The following is a 23,370-nucleotide window of genomic DNA, read 5'->3' on the forward strand; positions in this document are numbered from 1 at the left end:
TGAGTGTGTAGTCAAAACAAATCACTTGCTCGGGCTTCATGCTTTGTTTTATTATCTGTCACAGATTCCAGGTTTGTGTTTACCTAGGAAACTAAGGCAAGAGATCTAATTATAGCAAACAAGCTGAGTTTGCATTTCCTTTTTGTCTGAAAGTGACCTCTCTCCTCTGTTTTTGACCGTTCTAGTTCAAGCGACTCTGTTCATTGTAGCTGTCTCTCTTATTGTCAGGTTATTTATCAGTTGTTGCTTTTTTTGTATTAGCAAACAGAGTAGCACAGCAGCAGATAAGAACTGAGGCCTGTCTAGTCTTTCCAATTTCATCCTTTGCAATACCAGAGTTGATGCCTTTTCTCCTTCCCAACCAACAGACATAAGAGAAGCTCACACTTGAATTTTGTATCTCCACCGGTAAGAGGATGTAAATTCAAAAGTCATCAACATCTTTTCTCATATTATGGGGTAAAGACCTGGAACAATTACTTATGCTTGCTCATACTTATGGGGAATTTAGGAGACACCTAAAAACATCTGATCCTGAAGTACTTAGGCAACCGATTTGTACAACCTTTCCCACATTAACTGATCTTTAGAGCCGCTATTCACTAGTTTTAACTTGTCAGTTCTACTCAATTTGTAGCTTTTTTAATCATTGTAAATCACATAGAACTTCACGGTCCTGTGGTATAAAAACTGTTGTTATTATTATTATATCTGGTTTTCCTTTCACTTCTTTAACAATAGGTATACAGTACTTGTTTTCTCTTATTTAGTTCCATTTCTTGCCTTGCCTTCCACTTTGATATTGCAGTATTGTGACAACCTGTGACTTTTTTTTTAAATTTTGTTTGTTATACTGTAATCCGCTTTGATCCTTCTTTGCTGTATATGCGGTATATAAAGTTTTTAATAAACATTAACATCCTGCATATTGTGCCTTCTGATGGAGGCCAGGCCATGTTAATGGGTAAATACCATTTAATGGCAGGATTTCAGAATATGCAGCAGTTTTTTTTGCCTATGCCTACCTTGAGATAAGTACTTGTGATTTGGCTGCTATAACCTTTTGTTTTTTGGGCTAAATTAAAAAAAAAAAAAAAAAACCACGTAAAAAAACTGACAGGCTGCTGTCACAGCTGTTAAAGTAGCGATTTTTAAAAAGTAAGTCAGCCAACATACCCCCCCTGGCAACGGGAGAGATGGTCAATCTCTCCTGCCACCATAAAGCACCCCCCCATCCCCCCTCAGCAGCGGAAGAGATGCCTGCACTCTCTCGCCCTGTGCTGCCAACTCCCACCCTCTCCCTGTTACCTTTTGATGGCTGGCTGAAGGGATGCCTATTCCCTCCGGGCAGCTGACCCACCTCTTCAAAATGGCAGACCTTCCCTTCTCCGGTGTATCCTGGGATGCACCAGGGAGGGGTCTGAAGCTCTGATTTACCCAGGTTGTTTAAGGCCCCTCATACATCTGGGCCAATCAGAGTGTTAGGCCCCTCCCCAGATGCATCGGTGAGGAGCTTAAGGCTCTGATTAGCCAGACATCTAAGGCCCCCCCATAGAAGGAGCCTTAAACAACCTGGGCCAATCAGAGCCTTAGGCTCTTTCCCGGTGCATCCAGGTAGCCCCTCCCCGATGCGAGGGGAAGGCCTGCCATTTTGAAGAGGCGGGCCAGCTAGTTGGAGGGAGTAGGCATCCCTCTAGCCAGCCATCTAAAGTAAGGTAATGGGGAAAGGGTGGGGTGTTTTCGGAGGCACTGGGGGGGGGGGGGAGAAATGTTGTGTGACCACAGGAGAGTGTGGGCATCTTTCCTGCTGCTGAGAGGGGTTGGGGGTATTTGGGCATCTCTCCCACTGCCGGTGGGGGGGTGTTGGTTGGTGGCAGGAGATATTGGGCATCTTTCTCGATGCTGAGGGGAGCTATAATACAGGCACTCAAGAAGTGTGTTTTTTTTTTTTTACAACTTCCACTAAAAAACCCCAAAACTACAATTTATTGGAATCTTGTAACTTTAAAAAAAAAATTTTTTTTTTCATTAGCCACAGTCAAAACACACGCTACAATACACTTTTAACAGTGGAACCATTTTCTATTGAAATTTACACCGTCTAATGTTTGGGAGGGGGGAAGGTATATTTTTTAATATTCATATTGGGAAAATAATAGAGGAATGATGGGAGGGGAGGGTGGTAGTTTTATGTATTGTAAGATAAATTAGAAAGATTGTCAAGTGATGTGTTTAATTGTATTGTTTCACTGTTTGTACACTTGATGTAAGATTGAAAATGAATAAAGAATTTAAAAAAAACAACCAAAAAACCTCCCAGTGGAACCAGTTTAGTGACTGCGTTAAAGGCAGCCTAAGTTTTGAGAATCTGACCCTTAGTTCCAAATGATCAGTGTGTTGAGCAGTTTACTTGTAGCCAAAGAATTTTTTCTCCCGTTTGGTAGTTTTTTCTCTCTGGTTGTTTTCCGAAGCAGGCCAATGATTGGAAATGGAACTCCTTAAAGGAGCTCTGTGTGCCTGGGGTCTTAATCCATTGATTTTGAGGCCTATTTAGTTCATAAATTTAATGCTTGGTTGATTGCTTGGCACAAACTGTGGGAGAAGCATTTTTCTTATAGATTGATATATTTGCCCTTCCTCTCCCCAGTTTGGTAATAGTATTTCAGAATAAACATGTCATGCTTGAATTGTCATCTTCAACCAGATGAAATACTCTGAGAGGGGAACTGCAACAGCTGAGTTCAGTAAGCAGAAGTGAGGCATTCACCCAAGAAAACCACATCCTGCTGCAGCTTGTATCTGAAATGAAAATTAACCAAACTGTTTTTCTTTCTTGTCCCCATTGCTCTCCTTCGGTCCCAAAGACTTTTGATATGGCAAGTTTATCGAGAATAATTGAGCTATTGGATACCAAATAACTAGATAAATTAATTTTTAAATGTAATATGAAAAGTTTCTGATGGTCAGTAGGTTCCCATGTCTATATTGGTTATCTACCATGTTTATTAGTTTCTCTTACATTTCCTGACGAACACGTGCAACTTTTTCTCATTGTAGTGGTTGTTTTTTTTTTTAAGCAAAACTTTCTTTTTCCATCTTTTGTAGTGCAATCAATAAATTTCATTTTCTTTTACCTTTGTGGCAAACACAACATTCACCTTCCAGTTCTAACTAACTTTGTGATCACTTATTCTGTGCTTAGCTGATAATCTGAACTAGGTGTCTTGCTTTGCCTTTTCACTAAAATAGTCCACGTTTGTTTCTCTTGGCAGAAAATACTAGTTTTACCTTGCCTTTTATGAATGGGAACAGTTTCCTTTTTTGGTAACCAGTATTGACATTGCTGGCAAGAGCATCATATTTAGAATCACTGTTCAATGCAGAGAGTTCTCTAGCAGTGGAACTTGGGTATAGTTAGTTCTTCCTGCCTCTTCATTTTGCTGCCAATTCATTGCGTACCCGGCTATACTCCAAATCAGACTTGTTTGAGGTGTGGCTCTTAGATGAGAGCACTGTTTTAAAGTGATCTAACATGTGCTAAAGAGAATCGTCAGGTTGGTTAGTGTTTTAAAGTCTGAACGTCTGCTTGGTTAAGCAGCTCCACTAAAATTTTACCATATTATGCATAACTTATTGGTATGAATGAGTTTTGAAGAAAGTGTGAGGAACGCAAGGCCTCTGATCAGAGGGAAGTATTAGACTTTTTCATTGTTGCCACCCTCTCCAAAGCAGGTTGTTTTTGTTATAAAAGGATATTGATCAATTAAGGTACAGTAGATGACAGATCTAGATAAAAATCACAAAACCAGCAGTAATTTTGGTACAAGTTTACAATACAAGTTTTTATCCTAACTAGACACATACAAGGGGGTCTGATACTAATATACAGTTTACCGGTTACAATTTACCCTAGTTACCTAACAGTGCAAGTTTTTCAGTACAAATTTTATCCTAATTGACACAGACAATTTACAGGTTGGATTTGCCATAGTTACAGTACAAGATTTTTAATTTCTTTGTAATCCATCGGGTCGGAGTGTTAGGTGAAGAGGTATGTTTTTATTGCTTTCCTATAGTTGAAGAGTCCTTCAAGGGATCTGATCTGCAAGGAGCAGTCGATTCCAGTGGCTCAGTTTGAAGTGGGAGTAGGAATGTCATTTGGCAGTTTGCAGTTGCAGGGCACAACCAGGGGGTGTTTTGAGGTGTATTTCATCCTGGGAGTGGAGGGATCGGTTCAGCACATACGGAGGAAGCTTAGCCATCATGTAGTCTGGCGCCATGTCATGCAATAACGCATTGCAGTAATCCAAGTGAGAAAATACTAAGGCATAGAGTAGTTGGGCGAAGTCAGATTCTGAAAAGTAGCTCCTTATTTTCCAGAGTTGTCGTAGGTTATAAAATGAGAGATATGGTTGGAAAGCGACAGGCTGCCATCAAGGTGTATTCCTAGACTGCACACTTGGGTCTTTTACAGTTATATTAGTGGAGTCTCAACACAGCGAGGGACGGGCATGGTCACAGCATTCTTTGTGGATTCAAAGGAGTTCCATCTTGGAGGCGTTTAGTTGTAATTTATTGACTGACATCCAGTTTTTGATTTCCAAGAGGCAGTTTAGGAGTTTTGTAATCTGGGTGTCATGGGCTTCTCCTAGCAGTAGATACAGTTGGATGTCATCCGCGAAGGAGTGACTCTGTATTTGATATTTGTGGGCTATGTCCAAGACAAATCTTATTTAGAGATTGAATAATAGGGGGAGGGGATAATCTATTACATCTATCAATCTATTATTCTTCTAGTCTTAGTGATGTACTTTAGTTGCTCTGATTCACTATTAGAAGAGGCTTCTGGTTTGGGTATTATCTCTAACTGCATCCTCAGTAAAGACTGAGGCAAAGAAATTGTTCAGTTTTGTTGCTATTACCTTATCCTCTGCCAGCTCTCTTTATCCTTTGGTTGTCAAGTGGTCAAGCTGGCTCCTCCACAACTTTTTGCTTTGGGGTATACTTGAAAAAGGTTGTGTGTTGTTACTTATTGTAATGCAAAATTTTAATAATGTTGACGTCTTGTTTGTTTGGGGTTTTTTTCTTAAATTTATACATGATACAGTACAACTTGTGGTTGTCATACTCGGTAGGAAAGCATTTTTAATTTATTCTACTACACATGTTTAATTCTAGAATCTTTTCAAGTACATTATGTTTCTAAAAGCACATGCAACCACACCCATTCTCATCAGGGCAAGTTGGATGAGTCAGGGCCCAAACCAGTTGTTATCCTTTTTTATTTACCCAGCAATACTACCTCGGTAAACTGCGGCCGTTATTAATCCTGACCTGAGATTTTTAATTGTGACATTTCAACATCAGGTAGCAGTTATCTTTTATTAGTGGTATTTTTTTCTTAGATCTTTGATTTAACAAATGATTAAAATATGTGTGGTCCGACCACCTAATAGTTTATTGGACTTCCCTGTCTGATTCCGACCAGGGATTACTCTGCCGGCACTTCCTCCTCTCTCCAGGACTCGGAATACCTCAGTTAAAATAATATTTCAAGAAAAAAGTTTGACCATGTTTCACCCATTTTGTAAAAAGCTCACTGATTACTAATTCAACATAGAATTACCTTCAAAACCTGATCTAGTAACTTACCAGAATTTGTTACCAGACTTCTTAGCCCCTACTCTCCTCTCGGGTCCCTTTGCTCGGTCACCGTGAATCTTCTTTCCATTCCATCCCTGAGCACATCAACACCATGTGTTCTAACATTTTTTGGGTCACTACCCCTTCTCTCTGGAATTCCATACCAAGTTATTTAAGAGAAGAATCTACTTTAATCCATTTTAAATCTAAATTAAAAACTTTCCTGTTTAATGATGCATTTGGAACTTAAATGTCCTAAGGACAAATAATAATAATAACTTTATTTTTTCTATACCGCCACAATCTTACAACTCCTAGGCGGTTTACACTGAAGAGAGCTGGACAATCAGCGAATTACAGAATACTGGACAGTCATCGAAGAATGGAGGATCTGGGGGGGTTTTTCCCTTCCCCATTTTTTCCCCTTTTATGTTTTTTTAAGATTGTAGTTCTTCCCTTTCTTCTTGTTTATGTACGTCCAAAATGTACTGTTTTGCCATACAGATGGCACTCGGTGCTAATTGTGTCAATTTTAACTATAATTTATTTTAATGTATGCTGCCTAGAAGCTTGATTAGGCGGTATAACAAATTTTTAATTAACTTGGAAATTTAGCCAAGATTTTCCCTCTGATTCTCTCCATGGCTGGCCCAAGCTTTTATCTGGGCTTTGGATGCAGCAGGATGATATCAGATTCCGACCAGGGTATCCTCCACCAACACGCCATCCTCTCTCTAGGCTCACCAGGACTGAGGAGATTGAAGATTTTCCCTCCTCCTGTTGGACAAGTTTTAGAAGTAGACCCATGAATTAACTTAGCTAGATAAACTTAATTGCCTTCAGAACTTCCTTCTGAGAGCAAGCAACATGCAATGGGCCTTTTGAGTTGGGATATAACTGACCACTGTGTTTGCTAGACCATTGGTTTGATTTAGATTGGCATGTCTTAAATCCAGCTGAAAGTTCAGTGTTCTGTCAGAAACGCAGACACAAGCAAGAGAAATTCCTTAAAAAAATTATAAAGCCTAATATAAAAAAAAATCAAAGCCTTGCTGAAAACTTAAGCTTAATCGGAGTACCACTTTTTTAGTCATGAAAAATCACAGTACGCTGTAGTCAAATGCAAAAACCTCACATTTTAACATTGTTCAGTTTTAGAAACAGTACTGTTCCATCTAATGCAATCCACGGTAAACCTTTTTAAACCAACATTCTACGGAAATAATCGGTCATTGTTTTCTGCACGCAGATTGCACGATTCAGGCTGAGTATCTGATTACTGGCCATAGTCGTGACATCCATTTATCTCCAGAATAACGCAGCATGTGTAGGGACTTCAGCGTGTCCTAGAAGGAAACAATCTCTGCAGATGTTTCATTAGTCGTGATGACCGCAGCAGTATCTCTGTCGTCATCACTCTTGCTTGTCTGCAGTGTCCTTTAGGACTGTACAGATATCGGAATTAGTGCTGTCAGATGATGTGGGCACATCGTTATCAATAGCGACATACAGCTCAAACTCTTATGTTCAGTTGTTAGTTTTATCGGTTGCAGATTGTTGTGGGGTTTGAGGAGAGGCTTGTTTTTGCTGTCTTATGTTTTTGCTCCAGAGTACAGGGATAGCGTTTTGGTAATATCCTTGGGCATTTTGTGGGGTTATTTGGTGGATCTAGGGGTCTTGGCTTCTGTTGCGAGAGGTGAGGATTGCTGCTGGAAGGTGTGCTGTGTATTGCTGCAAGACTGGTAAGGCATAGTACCAGGAGAATTTGAGTAAGTGGGGATTTCATTTTGAGGTCTGTAGGGTGGAGAGGGTAGTGAATTTATCTTGCCTTCTTCGTCTATCCTTGCTATTCTTGTGTGAGGTTGTGGTGAGCACTCCTTTAGCATTCCTGAACTGAGAAGCTCTGAGGCTGCTGCTTGATCTACCATGCTTTCAAAGAAAGCATTCTAAAAAGATGGGTACTGAACGAGTGAAGTTATTTCACATTAGCAATCCAGCCTTTCCTGCATCTAAGAACTTCCTGGCTGACACCCAGTAATTTCAGAAACCTCAGTTTAGGAGGACCAGGGCACTGTCTTTATTTTTATCCATGCTCTTTATTCTTTTAGCCATATGTGTGTAGGTGGTAGGGAGGCTTTAGAAAGAAATGCCAAATCTAAGCCTTTAACAAAAACATCTTGGTGAGAGAGTGTGCCCGAACTGTGGTTGTGTTGTACTTGTTGTTTTCTGCAAACACCTTTCTTCTGTTTTGAAATAAGATATTTTAGGCATTTTTTTTCTTTTCACCTTTGATATACAGTACTACCACTCTTAAATTTAACCAAAATCAAAGGGAGAGACAATTGGAGCCCACCTAAGGAATTCTAGGTTTCAATTTCAGTTTAATAACAATCACCCATAACAGGAACTACCAAACAATAAGAAATGAGAGAAAAATCCACCATTGGATGCAACTTTTGTAAAGGTTGAACATGAAAATGAAATACTTTTAGCTCGTCTCAATATGTTTGCTTTAAAACATGATCTTCACATTACTAAAAAATAATTAATGCTTTTTTTTTCCTTTTAAAAGACACTTTAAAAAATCAAATTTTTTTCTCAAAAGTCCTCATGGCTGTCCTATTTGCCTATAATTTGAGAAACCTGCTTGTTCCAGTTAGAAACATAGAAACATAGAACATAGAAAGATGACGGCAGAAAAGGGCTATAGCCCATCAAGTCTGCCCACTCTACTGTCCCACCCCATTAAGTCAGAGTGCTGCTCGACCCACGTAGAGATCCCACGTGGATGTCCCATTTATTCTTAAAGTCGAGCACGCTAGTGGCCTTGATCACCTGCACCGGTAGTTTGTTCCAGTGATCCACCACCCTTTCTGTAAAGAAATACTTCCTGGTGTCACCACCAAATCTCCCTCCTCTGAGTTTGAGCAGGTGCCCCCTTGTGACTGAAGGTCCCTTAGGAAAGAATATGTCGTTTTCCACTTCGACACGACCTGTGACGTACTTAAATGTCTCAATCATGTCACCCCTCTCCCTGCGCTCCTCTAGAGAGTAGAGCTGCAACTTGCCTAGTCTTTCCTCGTATGAGAGACCCTTGATATCACTTAATTGATATCATTACATTACATTACGGATTTCTATTCCGCCTGTGCCTTGCGGTTCTAGGCGGATTACAATATAGAAAGTATCTGGGACATTCCAGTAGAATTACATTTCAGGATAGGAGTAAGTTACAGGAACAGTGAAGAGTTATGATATTACAATTTCGCAGAGTATATTACTTATTACAGAAGATAGTACATATAGCAGAAGATAATGCATTTTGCAGAGGTAATATATGTTAACTCGATCAGTTATCAGTTCTAGTAGCTGTTTGGGCTTTTTTAAACCAGATTATCTGCAGTCTGTTACTTTATTGGAGCATCAGTCATCGCATGTCATAAAGGTGTGACCTGTAGTCACTTAAAACTATATTCTCACACTGTATAAAGTTTGTGTGTGTGTATGTATATATGTAATTGTAATGCTTTCACTTTCCAATGATTTTATTTAAAGCTGTTCAGATTCATTAAGTGGAAGAGGTCAGCTATTTTCTGAATAGCACTGTGAGTCTCTTATCAAAGAGTAAGATTTGATTGGGTCTTGCAGTTTCCTTTTCTGTAACTTTTATAACATGTCCACTGAAGATATATACCCCCACTAGTCTGCATTTAATAACTAAGAACATAAGACTTTGCCTCCGCTGGGTCAGACCAGAAGTCCATCGCACCCAGCAGTCCGCACCCGCGGCGGCCCATCAGGTCCATGACCTGTATTGATATCTTGATTTAGCCCTATAGCCCCCTTGTTTTTATCTATACTCTTTCCATACTCTTATCTACCCTTATCTGTATCCCTCAATCCCCCTATCCTTCAGGAATCCATCCAATCCCTCTTTGAATCCCCGTAGCGTACTCTGCCCGACCACTTCCTCCGGGAGCGCGTTCTATGTGTCCACAACCCTCTGTGTGAAGAAGAACCTCCTGGCATTGGTTCTGAACTTCTCCCCTTCCAGTTTCTCTGAGTGCCCTCTTGTGCCTGTGGTTCCCCGTAGTTTGAAGAATCTATCCTTGTCTACCTTCTCCATGCCCTTCATGATCTTGAAAGTTTCTATCATGTCCCCCCTAAGCCTCCTTTTTTCCAGGGAGAAGAGCCCCGGCTATCACCCTTGCAATGTAATAAGCCTGGCCTGTGTATCTTGAGTGTATAGGACTATTAGCTATGGTTGCTGCTACAGTAGATCTAGAAATTAACCTTTGTGGGCTTTTACCTTTTGTTTCCCTTTCAGACTTGTCAAAGAACAGATTTGCAGAGATACCAGAGGATGCCTGCCATCTAATATCACTGGAGAGCCTGAGCTTGTACCACAACTGTCTGAGGAGCATTCCGCTAGCCATCACAAACCTGCAGACTCTTGCATACCTGAACATAAGGTGACTATTAAGTCTGAGAACTATAGCCCAAGCTGTTAAAATTAGAACATAGAAGAAAAATTTGACTTTTTTGTTTTGGCCCTCTAGTTCGTTTTGTTTTTTGGGGGGTTTTTTTCCCAATTAATTGGATCCAGTGCTGTAATTCACAGGTCTTCCACGTAATTATCTCTTCCCCTTCAATCCGTTCAGAATTCTGCTGCATGACTTACAGTATATTTCGCCAGAGTCGCCATGCCCATATCACCCCTCTCCTCAAGTCACTTCATTGGCTCCCCCTGTCCATTTCTACATACAGTTCAAATTCCTCCTATTGATTTACAAGTGTATTCACTCCACTGCTCCTTTGTTCCATCGGCCAGGTCTCTCATCTGTACCTTCTCTACGGCTAACTCCTGACTATGGGTTAGATGCACTAAAGAGGATCGGTAAGACCATGTGGGTCTGTTCCGATCCTATTTATGGCCGATTCAAAAAGAGCTATTCATGCACTAAAGTTTGAATGCAAATGATTCATGCAGAGGTTAACAGTAATCCCCGACTCTACCATATGATTGATTGCTGTGAGAGCGACTCTCACACATGCACAGAGCCAGAAGAGGAAGCCCAAAAAGCGACCTCCTGCCACTCAGCTGTTCAGGGCAGGAAACCCTTTTTTGTTTGTTTAATGGGAACAGATGCTGTACATGTTATACATATACAATATCTGCCCCATTAAAAAAAAAGTCCGTCCTCCCTCCCATTCTAGCAAAAACCGGCAGGAGGGATACTCATTCTCTCCTGCCATATCGCCCCACTGCATGAGAAAAAAATGACAGGAAGGATGCCCAATTCCTCTTGCCACTGAAAACCCATGCCAGGCGCCCCCAAACATCCCCTACCCTCCCCCCTAAAAAAGGCAGGAGGGATGCTCTAGCGTGGGAATGATCTTTTTGTTACCGCTATTTTTTTTTCTCGCACAGGGGCGAAATAATCTGTGCCATTTAAAAAAAAAAAAAAAACACCCCCCAAAAATCCTGAAAGACAAAACGGGCAGACCTCTCGGTAACACCTGTTGGTTTTTTCGGATCGCTAAAACCCTCGCTTTTTTTTTGTGTGTGTGTGCATAGCCAAGCAATGTTAGTTCATCAGTTGCTTGGCTAGTTTGCAGGGGTTTTGGCTAATTTGCATGGCCAGATCGGAAAAAGCTTGATCGAGGAGAAAAACATGTAGTGAGCCATTTTGTGCATATGGGTTGGCAAATGCGATCATCATTAAAGTTGTCAAAACAGGTTTAGTGGCAGTCACTGACTGGCTTTAGTGCATCTGGGTCTATGTTCCTTCTCCCTTGCTGCACCATACTGCTGGTAGATAAGGTAACACCAGTGATTACTAAGTTAGTGAATAAGTCTCTTTTGGAAAGCATATTTCCAGATAATTGTAAACAATAAACAGTGAAACCCATTTTGAAACAGGAGGATATTGGAGGAGCATACTGTAGGGAGGGGGGTGTCAGCATTATTTCGGTCATTGAAAGTTGACTATCATCTGTTTGCTGATATAATTTTTTCTTCCCAGTGAAGGCTTAGGGGCCTGAATTGGAAATATTATTGGATTATTACATTAAAAATATTGTTGATTGGATAGTAGCCCAAGGATTAACTTTTAAATGTTGATGAAACTGAAATGTTTGTAGGGAAAAATGAAAGAGAAAGATGTCTAGAAAAAATAAATGTGCTGGGGGAGGTTTTACCTGTGAAAGAGAATAAGACAATCTTGGGAGTGAAACTAGATTCTGGATTTAAACTATGAACCATCAGGTGGCAAAGACCATCCAGACTTGTTTTGCAGTTACATTTGTTGTATCATTTCAAACCTGTGTTGACTCCCTATGACTTTCGTACAGTATTACAGGCATTATATTAGGAGACATTACTGTCACAACCAGCTATACTGTACAATAAATATGCCAACTCCTATTGCCGCCTAGACACCTGTCCACCCATCATCATGAAATTGGCCCCACACACTTCAGAGCATTGCTCTACGACTGGATCTCACAACAAATGACCAACAGCGAGTTCCCAGCTGATCTCGGCCACATCCTCATTTCACCCATCATGAAGAACCACAAAGATCCCGTATCATTAACCTCCAACTACAGACCAGTAGCCAACAACCCCTTCACTAAACTGATGGAAGGCCTGATCAACACTGCCCTGACAAACTACTTGGACCAATTCTCCATACTACACGAATACTAATCAGGATTACGCACACACCACAGCACTGAAATCGCCCTAGTTTCCATCATGGACCACATCTCTTACATACTTAGCTCAGGGAAATATGCACTAATACTTCAATTCGACCTGAGCAGTGCATTTGACTTGGTAGACCATGACATTCTACTCAGCTGTTTAGACGCCATTGGTATCTCGGGCCAAGTACTGAACTGGTTCAAGGGCTTCCCAGAAAATCGATCCTACCAAGTTGTCAGTGAACAATCCTACGTGCCACCATTGATCAACCCCTGTGGCGTCCCGCAAGGCTCCCCTCTTTCTCCCACCCTGTTCAAAATCTACATGTCCTCCCTAGGCTATGCTCTATCAAAGCTGAACCTCAAATCATACATATAAGCAGACAACATCACTATCATCATCCCTACCCTATCGACCGAAACCAGAATCTTCATATCATCAGTCATCAACCAGGTAGCACCATGGACAAACAACTTCAAGCTTAAACTAAACCCAGAAAAAAACAAACTTTTCATGGCAACCCCGACTAACAAAACCATCAATTCTTCAATCAACTTAGATGGAAGAAATTTTCCAATCAACCCTACTATAAAAATCCTAGGTATCGCCATCGACCAACAACTCAATGCTCAACGCCCACAATGACCTCTTAACCAAAAAATGCTTTAGCCTTCTTTGGAAATTATGCATGCTAAAACCTTACTTCGACTTTGCATCGTTCAAACTGCTAGTTCAATCTCTAATTCTAAGGTCACTGGACTACTGCAACATAATCTACCTGGGTTCCCACAAAAAAAAAAAACATTAAGAGACTAAGAATGATCCAAAACACGGCAGTTCGGCTGATCTTAGGCCTGAAAAAATCTGACCACAACACCCCATTCTTAAAAAAAAAACCCACTGGTTACTGATCGAGGTCATAATCATCTTCAAATTCGGCTGTCTATGCTACAAGACACTATTTGGCACCTCACCTACCTACCTACCTCCTGAAACACTTGGTCCTACAGGTCGACCCCCGCCTCTCCTGCAAAACATTACTTTTTTCATTCCCAATGCCCAAGGGATGCCACTACAAAAGATTCCTGGATAGGACCCTGTCCTTCCAAGCAGGTATTTGAAACAATACCCTAAGCAACCTTCTCGTGAACTCGCCATCATACCAATATTTCAGAAAAAACATGAAAACCCACTTATTCGACAAGTTTGTCTGATCTTCCAACTTCACCTTCAAGACTAATTCACCCTTCTTCCCCTCCTCTCTCTCCCCCTGCATCTCGCTACTCCATGGCCCACCCACCTTCAAGACTAATTCACCCTTCTTCCCCTCCTCTCTCTCCCCCTGCATCTCGCTACTCCATGGCCCACCCTCTCCCACTCTAAGCCAACCCCTTAACTTCCCTGTACTCAGGTACCCTATTCCCCACACTTGTATCGAGACCTGTATCCACATTGTATCTCTCCTTTATTGTACAGTCTTGAACTGAAAAGGTATGACGGGATATAAATAAAGCTATTATTATTATAATATATTTTTCCTTTTTTCTTCAGCCGAAACCAGCTTTCCCTGTTGCCCCCCTACATTTGCCACTTACCCCTCAAGGTCCTTATTGTCGGCAACAACAAGTTGGTTTCACTACCAGACAACATTGGCATGCTCAGGAGTTTGCGACAGCTGGTAAGTGTTGAAGCAGGTGATGTCGGATGTTGAAAGATGTTCATCTCCTGTTTAAGAAGCAGTTATCCTTAAATGCTATTCTGCCAGTGAGATTTGTTTTGGGAGTTGGTGGAGCAAAAGGTTTCTAGTAAAAGGAATGGGCGGCACTGTTAGGTAGAACTGGGTCAGCGTGAGGCATGTACATCAAGTAGGCTGTGGGGGGCAAAGGTTTGTTTCTCACCAGTGTTTGTACCTCATTAGGATGTGAGCTGCAACGAGCTGCAAAGCCTTCCAACCCATCTGGGGAAGCTAGAGTCCCTGCGTCACTTGAATGTCCGAAGGAATCAATTAACATCCCTACCTGAAGGTCAGTGTATGATAGAGAAATGTCATTTCAGTCCCTCTTCCTATTTATTCTGTTGAATAATTATTGGCTTGTTGAACAATTAGCGACTTTTCTTCACCTGCTGAAGAAGTCTACCATACTGGTAACTAATATATAAGTGACCTAGAATGGTGCCAGCCTCTCAAATGCTTATTGATTAGCTAGTTGATATATTACTGGACACTGAATTAAATTCTAGTATCATTTTAATGCTTCAGGAGGTGAGAGGATGAGGGGCTGGGTGGCTCTAATAGATTTGTCGCTGCCCCATTCCTGTAAGCTCTGCCTTAACCACACAAGCCTCAAACACTTATGATTTTAAAGTGTTTGAGGCTTGTGCAGATCAGGACAGAGCTTGCAGGAATGGGATAGGAAAAGAACTCGACGTGAAAATGAGTTCCTGCTGGGATGGGAAAAAATTTGTCCCCATGTTATTCTCTGATAACAGCCCTTGGGATTTCAGGGCGCAGGCTGCATTTGCTGCCCGAGTCGCTGGAGAGTTTCTGAGGAGGTGGAGGTTTGTCAGGGATTATCGACTGGCAGTCTGAAGATCTTGAAGTTTGGTCATTTTGGAACTTTACTGAGGCAGAAAATTCTTTTCCTCCATTCAGCTGCAGTGAAAACAGCTGACAGGCAAGACACTTCAGTGACTGTGAGCACACCTCTGTTATTTCCTATGGGAGATACAGGAGAAGTCTGTAAAATGTGTTTTTTAGGGTTTCTGAGGTTTTCCACATCCCTAATCTCCAAATTACTATTTTTTGTTTTTGGAAATTGCTCATTTTTGCTTGAGTTTTTTTTGTGCAATTTGCTGGCTGCAGTGTCCATCTTGGATTTTTACCAATCTTTTTTTTCTAAGCTTAAATTCTGCCTCAGGTGGAATGGACTCTTCAGTCCTTAATCTGCTGAACACATTTGGAGTACGCCAGATCGCCGGTGGAGAAGTGAATGTACTACATGCCACATCGCGCTGGGGGAGGGGGTGGGAGCTTCAGGCCTTGCCTCCTCTAGGTCCCCGAGGGCTTGAGGAGCCGGCATGGGTCCAGAATTTGGGAAGAAAATACTGTCCGATGTCCATTTTGGATGATGGCACCAAACACTTGCACACTGAGTTAGGGGACTCCATATGAGCAGCACCAATAATTCAGTGAGACCTGGTTGCTGCCCCAGGGTGTGCGTTTTTCCGGAATTTGTTCAGCTCTTGTGGAAAGTATATTCCTCGACCCAGCTCTTTTGACGCGACAGGTGGATGTGTCTCTTGCTTCAAAACAAGTCACTTCATTGCTGGATGTCCCTCTGCGGGGATCCTCTCTGCCAGCTACCACAGATTCAGATTGCCTTAGCTTCCACACGGATACTATGCTTGTCCTGCCTCCTGATACTTCTTCCATCCTAGATGATGCAGATACCCTTAGGTGGTCAATTCAGCAGGATATTGAGTCTGGATCTGGGTGAGGCTCTTCAAATCTGTATCTGTCCACCATCTCATCACAGATGCCATGAAAGAACTGAACTTGGATTCTCAACCCTCTACATCGCAGTGTTCGGTCAAGAGCTGCTCTAATGCTCTGACCTTTTTCCCAAATGCCAGTTGTAGGTCAGAAAATTTCTTAGAGTAGGATCACTCTAAGTATAGCCACACATACAAGTATATCCTATACCAACTTAAATGCTCTTTTTAAGGACTTCTCAGATGTGACCCCAAAACAAATGTCCAGCTGAGCCTTGAAGGGGAATCTGCTCAGAGTCGCCTTAGAAGCAGAATCACTAGCCCAATGACTGATCCAAAGAGTCTGGCGTGTTGACATTGCATAAGCTGAGACCTTACTAAGAGCTCATGAGATCATAGAGGGCATCTGCCATATAATCCATGCCTTCCATCACCAGCTGGGAACAGGCATTCTCCTTCGCAGAGGACACCCGGCACAATCTCGTGTGACATGCATACGCCGGGAAGGAGGCTGCTGCAGCAGCCTTGATACCTGAAAAAGCCACATCAAAAAGCTTTTTCAGGATAATGTCCACTCTGCGATCCTGGGAGTCTTTAAGCATCACACCTCCATTGCAAGGGAGGGCTGTGTGCCTGGTAACCTATTCTACTGTGGAATCCACCTTGGGCTGCTCAAAAAACTGCTGAAATTCAGGAGCCACAGGATCAAGCCTAGACACAGCTTTAGTCAGCTGGAAATAACTCTTGGAGGCGTCCTATTGCTCCGCAATCAAGCCCATGATCTCTGGATATGCTGGGAAAAAGTCCAAGAGATGCAGCAGCGTTCGAAATATAGCTATATTGGCAAATGGCTCTCCCATGCTGAAATAAGATAAGTTTTGCTATTTTTGAATATTTCAGTTTAAAGCACAAGAATTATAAAACTAATTTTGATAAACAAAATGACTAAGATGAATTCCCAATGCTTTTTGGATGTATGAGGATTTATATATAAATGATCTTGAAATTGGAACGACAAGTGAGGTGTTTAAATTTGCAGATGACACTAAACTGTTCAAAGTTGTTAAAATTCATGCAGATTGTGAAAAATTGTAGGTGGACTATCTTTGCATGGTATACTCAGACTCTTCACAAGAACTGGGAAACACCCCTAACCATTACAATGGCTCCCAGAAAATTGGACTCTCTATATAAAATACAGTGGTACCTCGGTTTACGAGTGCACCGGTTTGCGAGTGTTTTGCAAGACGAGCAAAACATTTGCAAAATCGGTGCCTCGGAAACCGAGCTTGGCTCGATTTACGAGCACCCTCCCGCAATCCGGCACCCCCCCCTGCAGGGTGGTACAGGCTTTCTCTGCCTTTATCAGAGATTTGGACCTGGGCGATTGCTCACAGCATATTCCTGAAAGCAATATACATTTAAGGAGAAAAAAATTATCTTGCAGACAAACTCAGCAGGTTTCTTCAGCCACATGAGTGGACGCACAACTCTGTGGTTCTGCATCACATCTTCTCTCAGTGAGGGATTCCTCAGACTTATTTGCGTCCCCCCTCAACTGCAAGCTGCCCCAGTTTTACTCCAGGCAGTGCTCTCCCCAATGGCTAGAAGTGGATGCTTTTCTACTGGATTGGACGCACAAGTTTCTCTGTTTCCTCCAACCCCTCTCATCCTCAAGACGCTTCTCAAGCTCAAACGGGAGGAGGCCACCCTGATTCTCATAGCTTCTCAGTGGCCCAGACAACCCTGGTTTTCCCTTCTGCTTCAACTCAGTATCAAGGAACCAGTCTCACTTCAGACTTTTCCATCTCTTCTCGCGTAGAGTCACGGATCTTTTCTGCATCCCAATCTTCAGTCGTGCACCTGACAGCTTGGTACCTCTCGGCCTGACGTCGGTTGACCTTCATCTTTCCCAGCCTGTCAGACTCATTTTGGAAGCATCAAGAAAAGCATCTACGCAACAGTGTTATCAACACAAATGGAAGGGTTTTTCCACGTGGTGTAATCTTCACCACCATGACGCTTTGATGTAATCCACCTTGAACCACAAGGCATTGGCGGAATAGAAATCACTAATGTAATGTAATGTAATGCTATATCCACCTCTGTATCTTCAATTTTGGATTACCTTCTACATTTATCCAATTCAGGTCTCATGACCACTTCAATTAGAGTTCATCTCAGTGCAATCAATGCTTTTCATAGACCAGTTCATGGGAAAACTTCTCACTGTTCATACTCTTGAATCCAGATTTATGAAAGGACTTTTCAATGTCAAACCACCTCCAGTAGTTTGGGATCTTAATGTGGTTCTTGCTAGACTAATGAAGCCTTCTTAAAATGTCCTCGGCTCATCTTAAATACCTCACTTGGAAAGTGATATTTCTCATCTCTCTTACATCTGCTCAAAGAGTAAGTGAACTTCAGGCACTGGTGGCAGATCCACCGTTCACAGTGTTTCATCATGACAAGGTGGTGCTTCACACTCATCGAAAGTTCCTCCCAAAGGTAGTCACTGAATTCCATCTCAATCAATCCATTGTGCTTCCAGTGTTTTTTCCTAAGCCTCATTCTCACCCTGGAGAAACAGCTCTTAATACTTTGGATTGTAAGCAAACTTTGGCCTACTACTTATAGCATACTCAACCTCCATAGGACATCTCAACTCCATCTCATTTGAGCCTAATAAATTGGGACGTCCTGTATCCAAGAGAACTATTTCTACCTGGTTGGCGACTTGTATCTCCTTCTGTTATGCTCAGGCTGGGCTTCAACTGAGGAGTCATGTCACAGCCCACAAGGTCTGAGCTAAGGCAGCTTCAGTTGCTTTTTTATGTTTCACTCCTATTGATGAAATCTGTAAAGCTGCTACTTGGTCCTCAGTTCATACATTCACATCTCAGTACTGTCTGGAATTTTATTCCAGATGGGATGGTCACTTTGGCCAAGCAGTATTGCAAAATTTATTTTCTTAATGGCCAACACTCCCTCCATCCCATTCTAGTAAGCTAGGGAGGTCTACATGTGAGAATATGCTGCCTGCTTGTCCTGGGATAAAGCACAGTAGGTTACCGTAACAGGTGTTATCCAGGAACAGCAGGCAGATATTCTCACAACACACCCACCTCCCCTGGTTGGCTTCTTAGCATGCTTACAGAACTGAGGTACTGCAAACCTACATTGGGTGGTAAGGCACTCGTGCGTGCGCAATGCGGGCAGTTTGCGAACTTTCTAAATTTCTTAAAGTAGCAATGCACTTTTAAAACTATCCATACCGGGGCTCCGTGCATGACACACCCACATGTGAGAATATCTGCCTGCTGTTCCTGGATAACACATGTTGTGGTAAGTAACTGTGCTTTTTAAGAAATTCTAGACAATCTTTACCCTGTCCTCTACTCTCCTGAATTATTTTCTGTTGATTGATATTTTTTTCCCCTCCCTGCTATTTTATTGAACATTGCTTTGCTACATATATTGCATCTAAAATCAGATAAAACAAATTAAGGATTTAAATGTCTCCATTACAAAAGAATTATCATAGAGGAACATTTCACTTTTTATTTGTATTTTGCTCCATGCAGACATAAGCTGGAAAAGCTCTTACTGTGACTATTCCAAGCACAAGTCATACGGATTGCTTTCCCTACCAAGAGCATTTCCTCCCCTTTTGAAAAGCAAGAATCAATGCAGACCCATAAAAGATGGCATTTATTTTCCTCTTATTTGATATTGCAGAATTGTCTGAGTTGCCTTTGGTCCATTTGGATGTGTCATGTAACCGAATAATGAAAATTCCTGTTTGTTACCGGCACCTGCGGCTCTTACAATCTGTGCTCCTAGACAACAATCCATTACAGTTCCCCCCTGCACAGGTAACATATATTTATATTTTAGCTGTATTTGATCATGGTTTGTAATGGAAACTTTCTAGGCATGTCTTACCCATGTGATAGCACCTGTTGAGAAGGGTCTGTCTGTCCATACATTCTGTCCATACATTCATATTAGAGAATGACACAGGGACAAATTTTTCCCCCGTCCCTGCAGGAACTCAATTTCCCCATTCCGTCCCCGTGAGTTTTGTTGCTGTGCTTGTCCTATTCCTGTAAGCACTGTCTTAACTGCACAAGCCTCGAACACTTATGATTTTAAAGTGTGAGCCTTGTGCAGATGAGGACAGAGCTTGCAGGAATAGGGAAGGAACAGGAAAAGAAATTGCAAGGATGGGACGGGATAATAAGTTCCTGTGGGGATGGGGAAAAATTTGTCCCCATGTCATTCTGTTTCAGTGGATTGAAATCTTCTGAATATGAATTACCGTATTTTCACGTAGATAACGCGCACACGGGTATAGTGCGCGAAAAACACAAATTTATGTACAGAAATTTTTATATACCGCGCACACGCGTATACCGCGCATGCTGCCCGACTCTCCTTTCGCCCGCCCCGACTCTCCTCTGGAGACCCCGACTCTCTTTTCGCCCGCCCCGACTCTCCTTTCCCCCTTGAAGTCCTGTCCCTACCCTGAAAGCCTGATGCCCCCCCCCCCGACGTCCGATTCACCCCCCCGCAGGACCGCTCGCACTCCCACCCTGAAGGACCGCTCGCACGCACCCCCACCCTGAAGGACCGCTCGCACCCCCACCCTGAAGGACCGCTCGCACCCCCACATCCTCCCCCCCTCCCCCGTGGAGAAGCTGTCTACCTTGTTTCCGGATGCCAGCGAGCCCAGCTGTTTCCTCTGCCGGCGGTCCCGCCCCTTCTCTGAGCCCTGCTGCGCTGCTTCCTCTTCCGATGTCCTGCTCTTTCTCTGACATCAGAGAAAGGGCGGGACCGTTTGAAGAGGAAAGCAGCGCAGCACAGGGCTCTGAGAAGGGGCAGGACCGCCGGCAGAGGAAGCAGCTGGGCTGGCATCCGGAAACAAGGTAGACAGCTTCTCCATGGGGGAGGGGGGGAGGCTGTGGGGGTGCGAGCGGTCCTTTGGGTGGGGGTGCAAGCGGTCCTTCGGGTGGGGGTGCGTGCGGTCCTTCGGGGTGGGAGTGCGAGCGCTCCTTCCGTGTGATGAATCAGGCGTCAAGGGGGGAAACTATGTAAAAAAAAATTTGTACAACGCGCTCACGCGTATAACGCGCAAGGGTATGCGCGGTTTGTAAAAACCACGTATAACGCGCGCGTTATATGCGAGAAAATACGGTAATCTTAGCATTTTGCTTAATGATTGTTATATTGCCTTTGACCAGGGTAAAGCGGTACTATTGATGTCTTTGGATCTTTCGGCAGCCTTTGATCTTGTTAGCCATTCTCTTCTTTTAAGTCCTGGTGTATTTTGGAATATCCAGAGAAGTATTGGAGAGGTTTAAATCATTTCTCACAGAGAGAACTTTTAAAAGTTTCTTTTTCCTCTGTTTGTTCCTCAACCAGTAGTTTTCCCTGTGGTGTACCTCAAGGCTCTATGCTTTTGCCTTTGTTGTTTAATATCTTTTTGAGTCCTTTGGCTTTGAGAATTCAGGAACATCTAATTAAAATTTATCTTTATGCAGATGACATCTTACTGGTTTTCCCACAGCCAACTGCTAATCCAGATTTAGCTCCTTTACAGTCTTGTATCAATATGATTGATTGGTTAAATGAAAATAAATTGGTCTTGAATCCACAAAAAACAGTTGGGATGCGAGTCTTTAGTTCATCACAAATACAATCTTTGCCACTTGAAGTATTTAGGTGTCCATTTGGACTCTACACTCACATTTCACTTACAAATTTCATCAGTTGTGAAATCTTGTTTCTGTTCTTTACATAAGATTTGTTCTTGCATCGAGACATTGAGTTGTGAGTCTCTCATTTATGCACTAGTCACTTCCAAATTAGACTATTGCAACATTGTTTATGTTGGATTGACATCAGCTTCGATTAAGAAACTGCAAACTAGCTAAAATACACATTTCTCCTTTTTTAAAGGCATGTCACTGACTACCTGTTAAAATTCACCTTATGCATAAGCGTCTTTTTTCAACATCAAGTGTGTAGACCAAAGAACTCGGGCACTGCACACTGCAAATTTAAAAAAAAAATTTTTTTAAAAAAAGAAAAAAAGAAAAAATAAAAACTAAAAAAGCCAACAAAGCTACCTGGATCCTAAATCATCCTACCAAAACCGATTACCTACCAACGTATGGAAACCGACAATTTGCTTTGTAATGTAATGTAACCTGATTTATCTTCCAATGTTATTATGTCTATACCCTCAATCTGTATTCTCCATTATCCCAGGACAAGCAGGCATGATATTCTCACATGTGGGTGACGTCATCTACGGAGCCCCGGCGCGGACAGCATTTCAAGCAAACTTGATAGAAGTTTCAAGTTTGCACACTGCACCACGCATGTGCGTGCCTTCTCGCCCACTAGAGGGCGCATCCCACCTCGTGGTCCTCAGTTCAAATTTTTCCGCGGAGCAAGAAAGCCCTGTGGATCTGAGCTCCAGTGTTTTTGCCTTCTAGCTGCCGCGTTTAGTTTATTTTTCCATCGAATTAGTTCGCGGTACTGCTTTTTCTTTTCGGTTCTTTTCAAAAAAAAAAAAAAAAAAAAGTATTTCGTTTTCGTCTGGCTCCGGGGGCTCCCGGAAGCCGTGGCCGGGGACGTCGGTACGTTCCCGGCCTTCTTCGTTTTCTTCGTGGATGTCCCGTCCTGTTACGGGATTCAAAAAGTGCAGCCGGTGCGAGAGGTTGCTTTCCATCACTGACCCTCACCGGTGGTGCATTGTCTGTCTGGGGCCCGAACATCCGACAGAGTCGTGTGATCGCTGCTCTACCTTCCAAAACAGGGCCCTACGTCGCCGCAAGGCCAGAATGGCGGAATTGTTCGCCGTCGACGCGCCGCCTAAGGCCTCGACGTCGGCCCCGGCTTCGGCCCCGGCCTTGACCTCGGCCTCGGCGTCCTCAGGGGCCTCGGCCTCGCCCCGACCCTCATCCTCGAAGGCTTCGTCAGTGAAGCAAGCTTCGGGTAAGTCCTCTGTTCCATCCCCTTCAGCAAAGAAGCCATCCTCGAGTCAGGCCAAAGCGGGTGGGTCGACCCCGGCCCCGCATCGGACCTCGACTCCGCACACCCCGAGGGAATACTCGAGACCGAGGTCGCCCTCCAGGGAGTGTGCCCCGGACTCGGAACTCCCCACCTTCGTGGGGATTCCGGCCTTCCAGGATCTCCTACGAGCTCTGATCTCATCGGAGCTATCGGGAGCCCTGGAAGTGTTGCAGCGTGCTGCGGTCCCGGCGGCCCTCGACCTCGGCCGGAGCGCCTTCGGTCTCGGAGGCCCCGGCCTCGGCCCCCTCGACCGCGGGAGCCCCGACCTCGGCGACCTCGGTCTCGGGTACAGTGACCCCATTCACCTCGGTCCCGGCCCCGCCCCGGACCTCGACCTCGGGGGAACCCCCTGAGCGGAGTGTAAGGCCCAAAGAAAAGTTGCGCAGAGTGCGCCGTCTTTCCTCCTCTTCCTCCGGGTCTTCCAGACACGCCTCGCCCTCGAC

The 23,370-nt window shown here is 43.2% G+C and overlaps 1 protein-coding gene across 2 annotated transcripts in view; it reads left to right on the plus strand.

The window, feature by feature from the left end:
- LRCH4 (leucine rich repeats and calponin homology domain containing 4) overlaps positions 1-23,370 on the plus strand; it is a 103,750-nt gene that overhangs the window by 31,579 nt on the left and 48,801 nt on the right. For both annotated transcript variants that reach the window (XM_033925039.1, XM_033925040.1), the window contains exons 2-5: positions 9,971-10,115; positions 13,904-14,030; positions 14,271-14,376; positions 19,583-19,719. In XM_033925039.1, the coding sequence (XP_033780930.1) occupies positions 9,971-10,115; positions 13,904-14,030; positions 14,271-14,376; positions 19,583-19,719 (515 nt within the window). The remainder of the gene's footprint in view (positions 1-9,970; positions 10,116-13,903; positions 14,031-14,270; positions 14,377-19,582; positions 19,720-23,370) is intronic.

Source organism: Geotrypetes seraphini, chromosome 16 (assembly GCF_902459505.1).
Source record: "Geotrypetes seraphini chromosome 16, aGeoSer1.1, whole genome shotgun sequence".
In the NCBI taxonomy this organism is placed as follows: domain Eukaryota; kingdom Metazoa; phylum Chordata; class Amphibia; order Gymnophiona; family Dermophiidae; genus Geotrypetes; species Geotrypetes seraphini.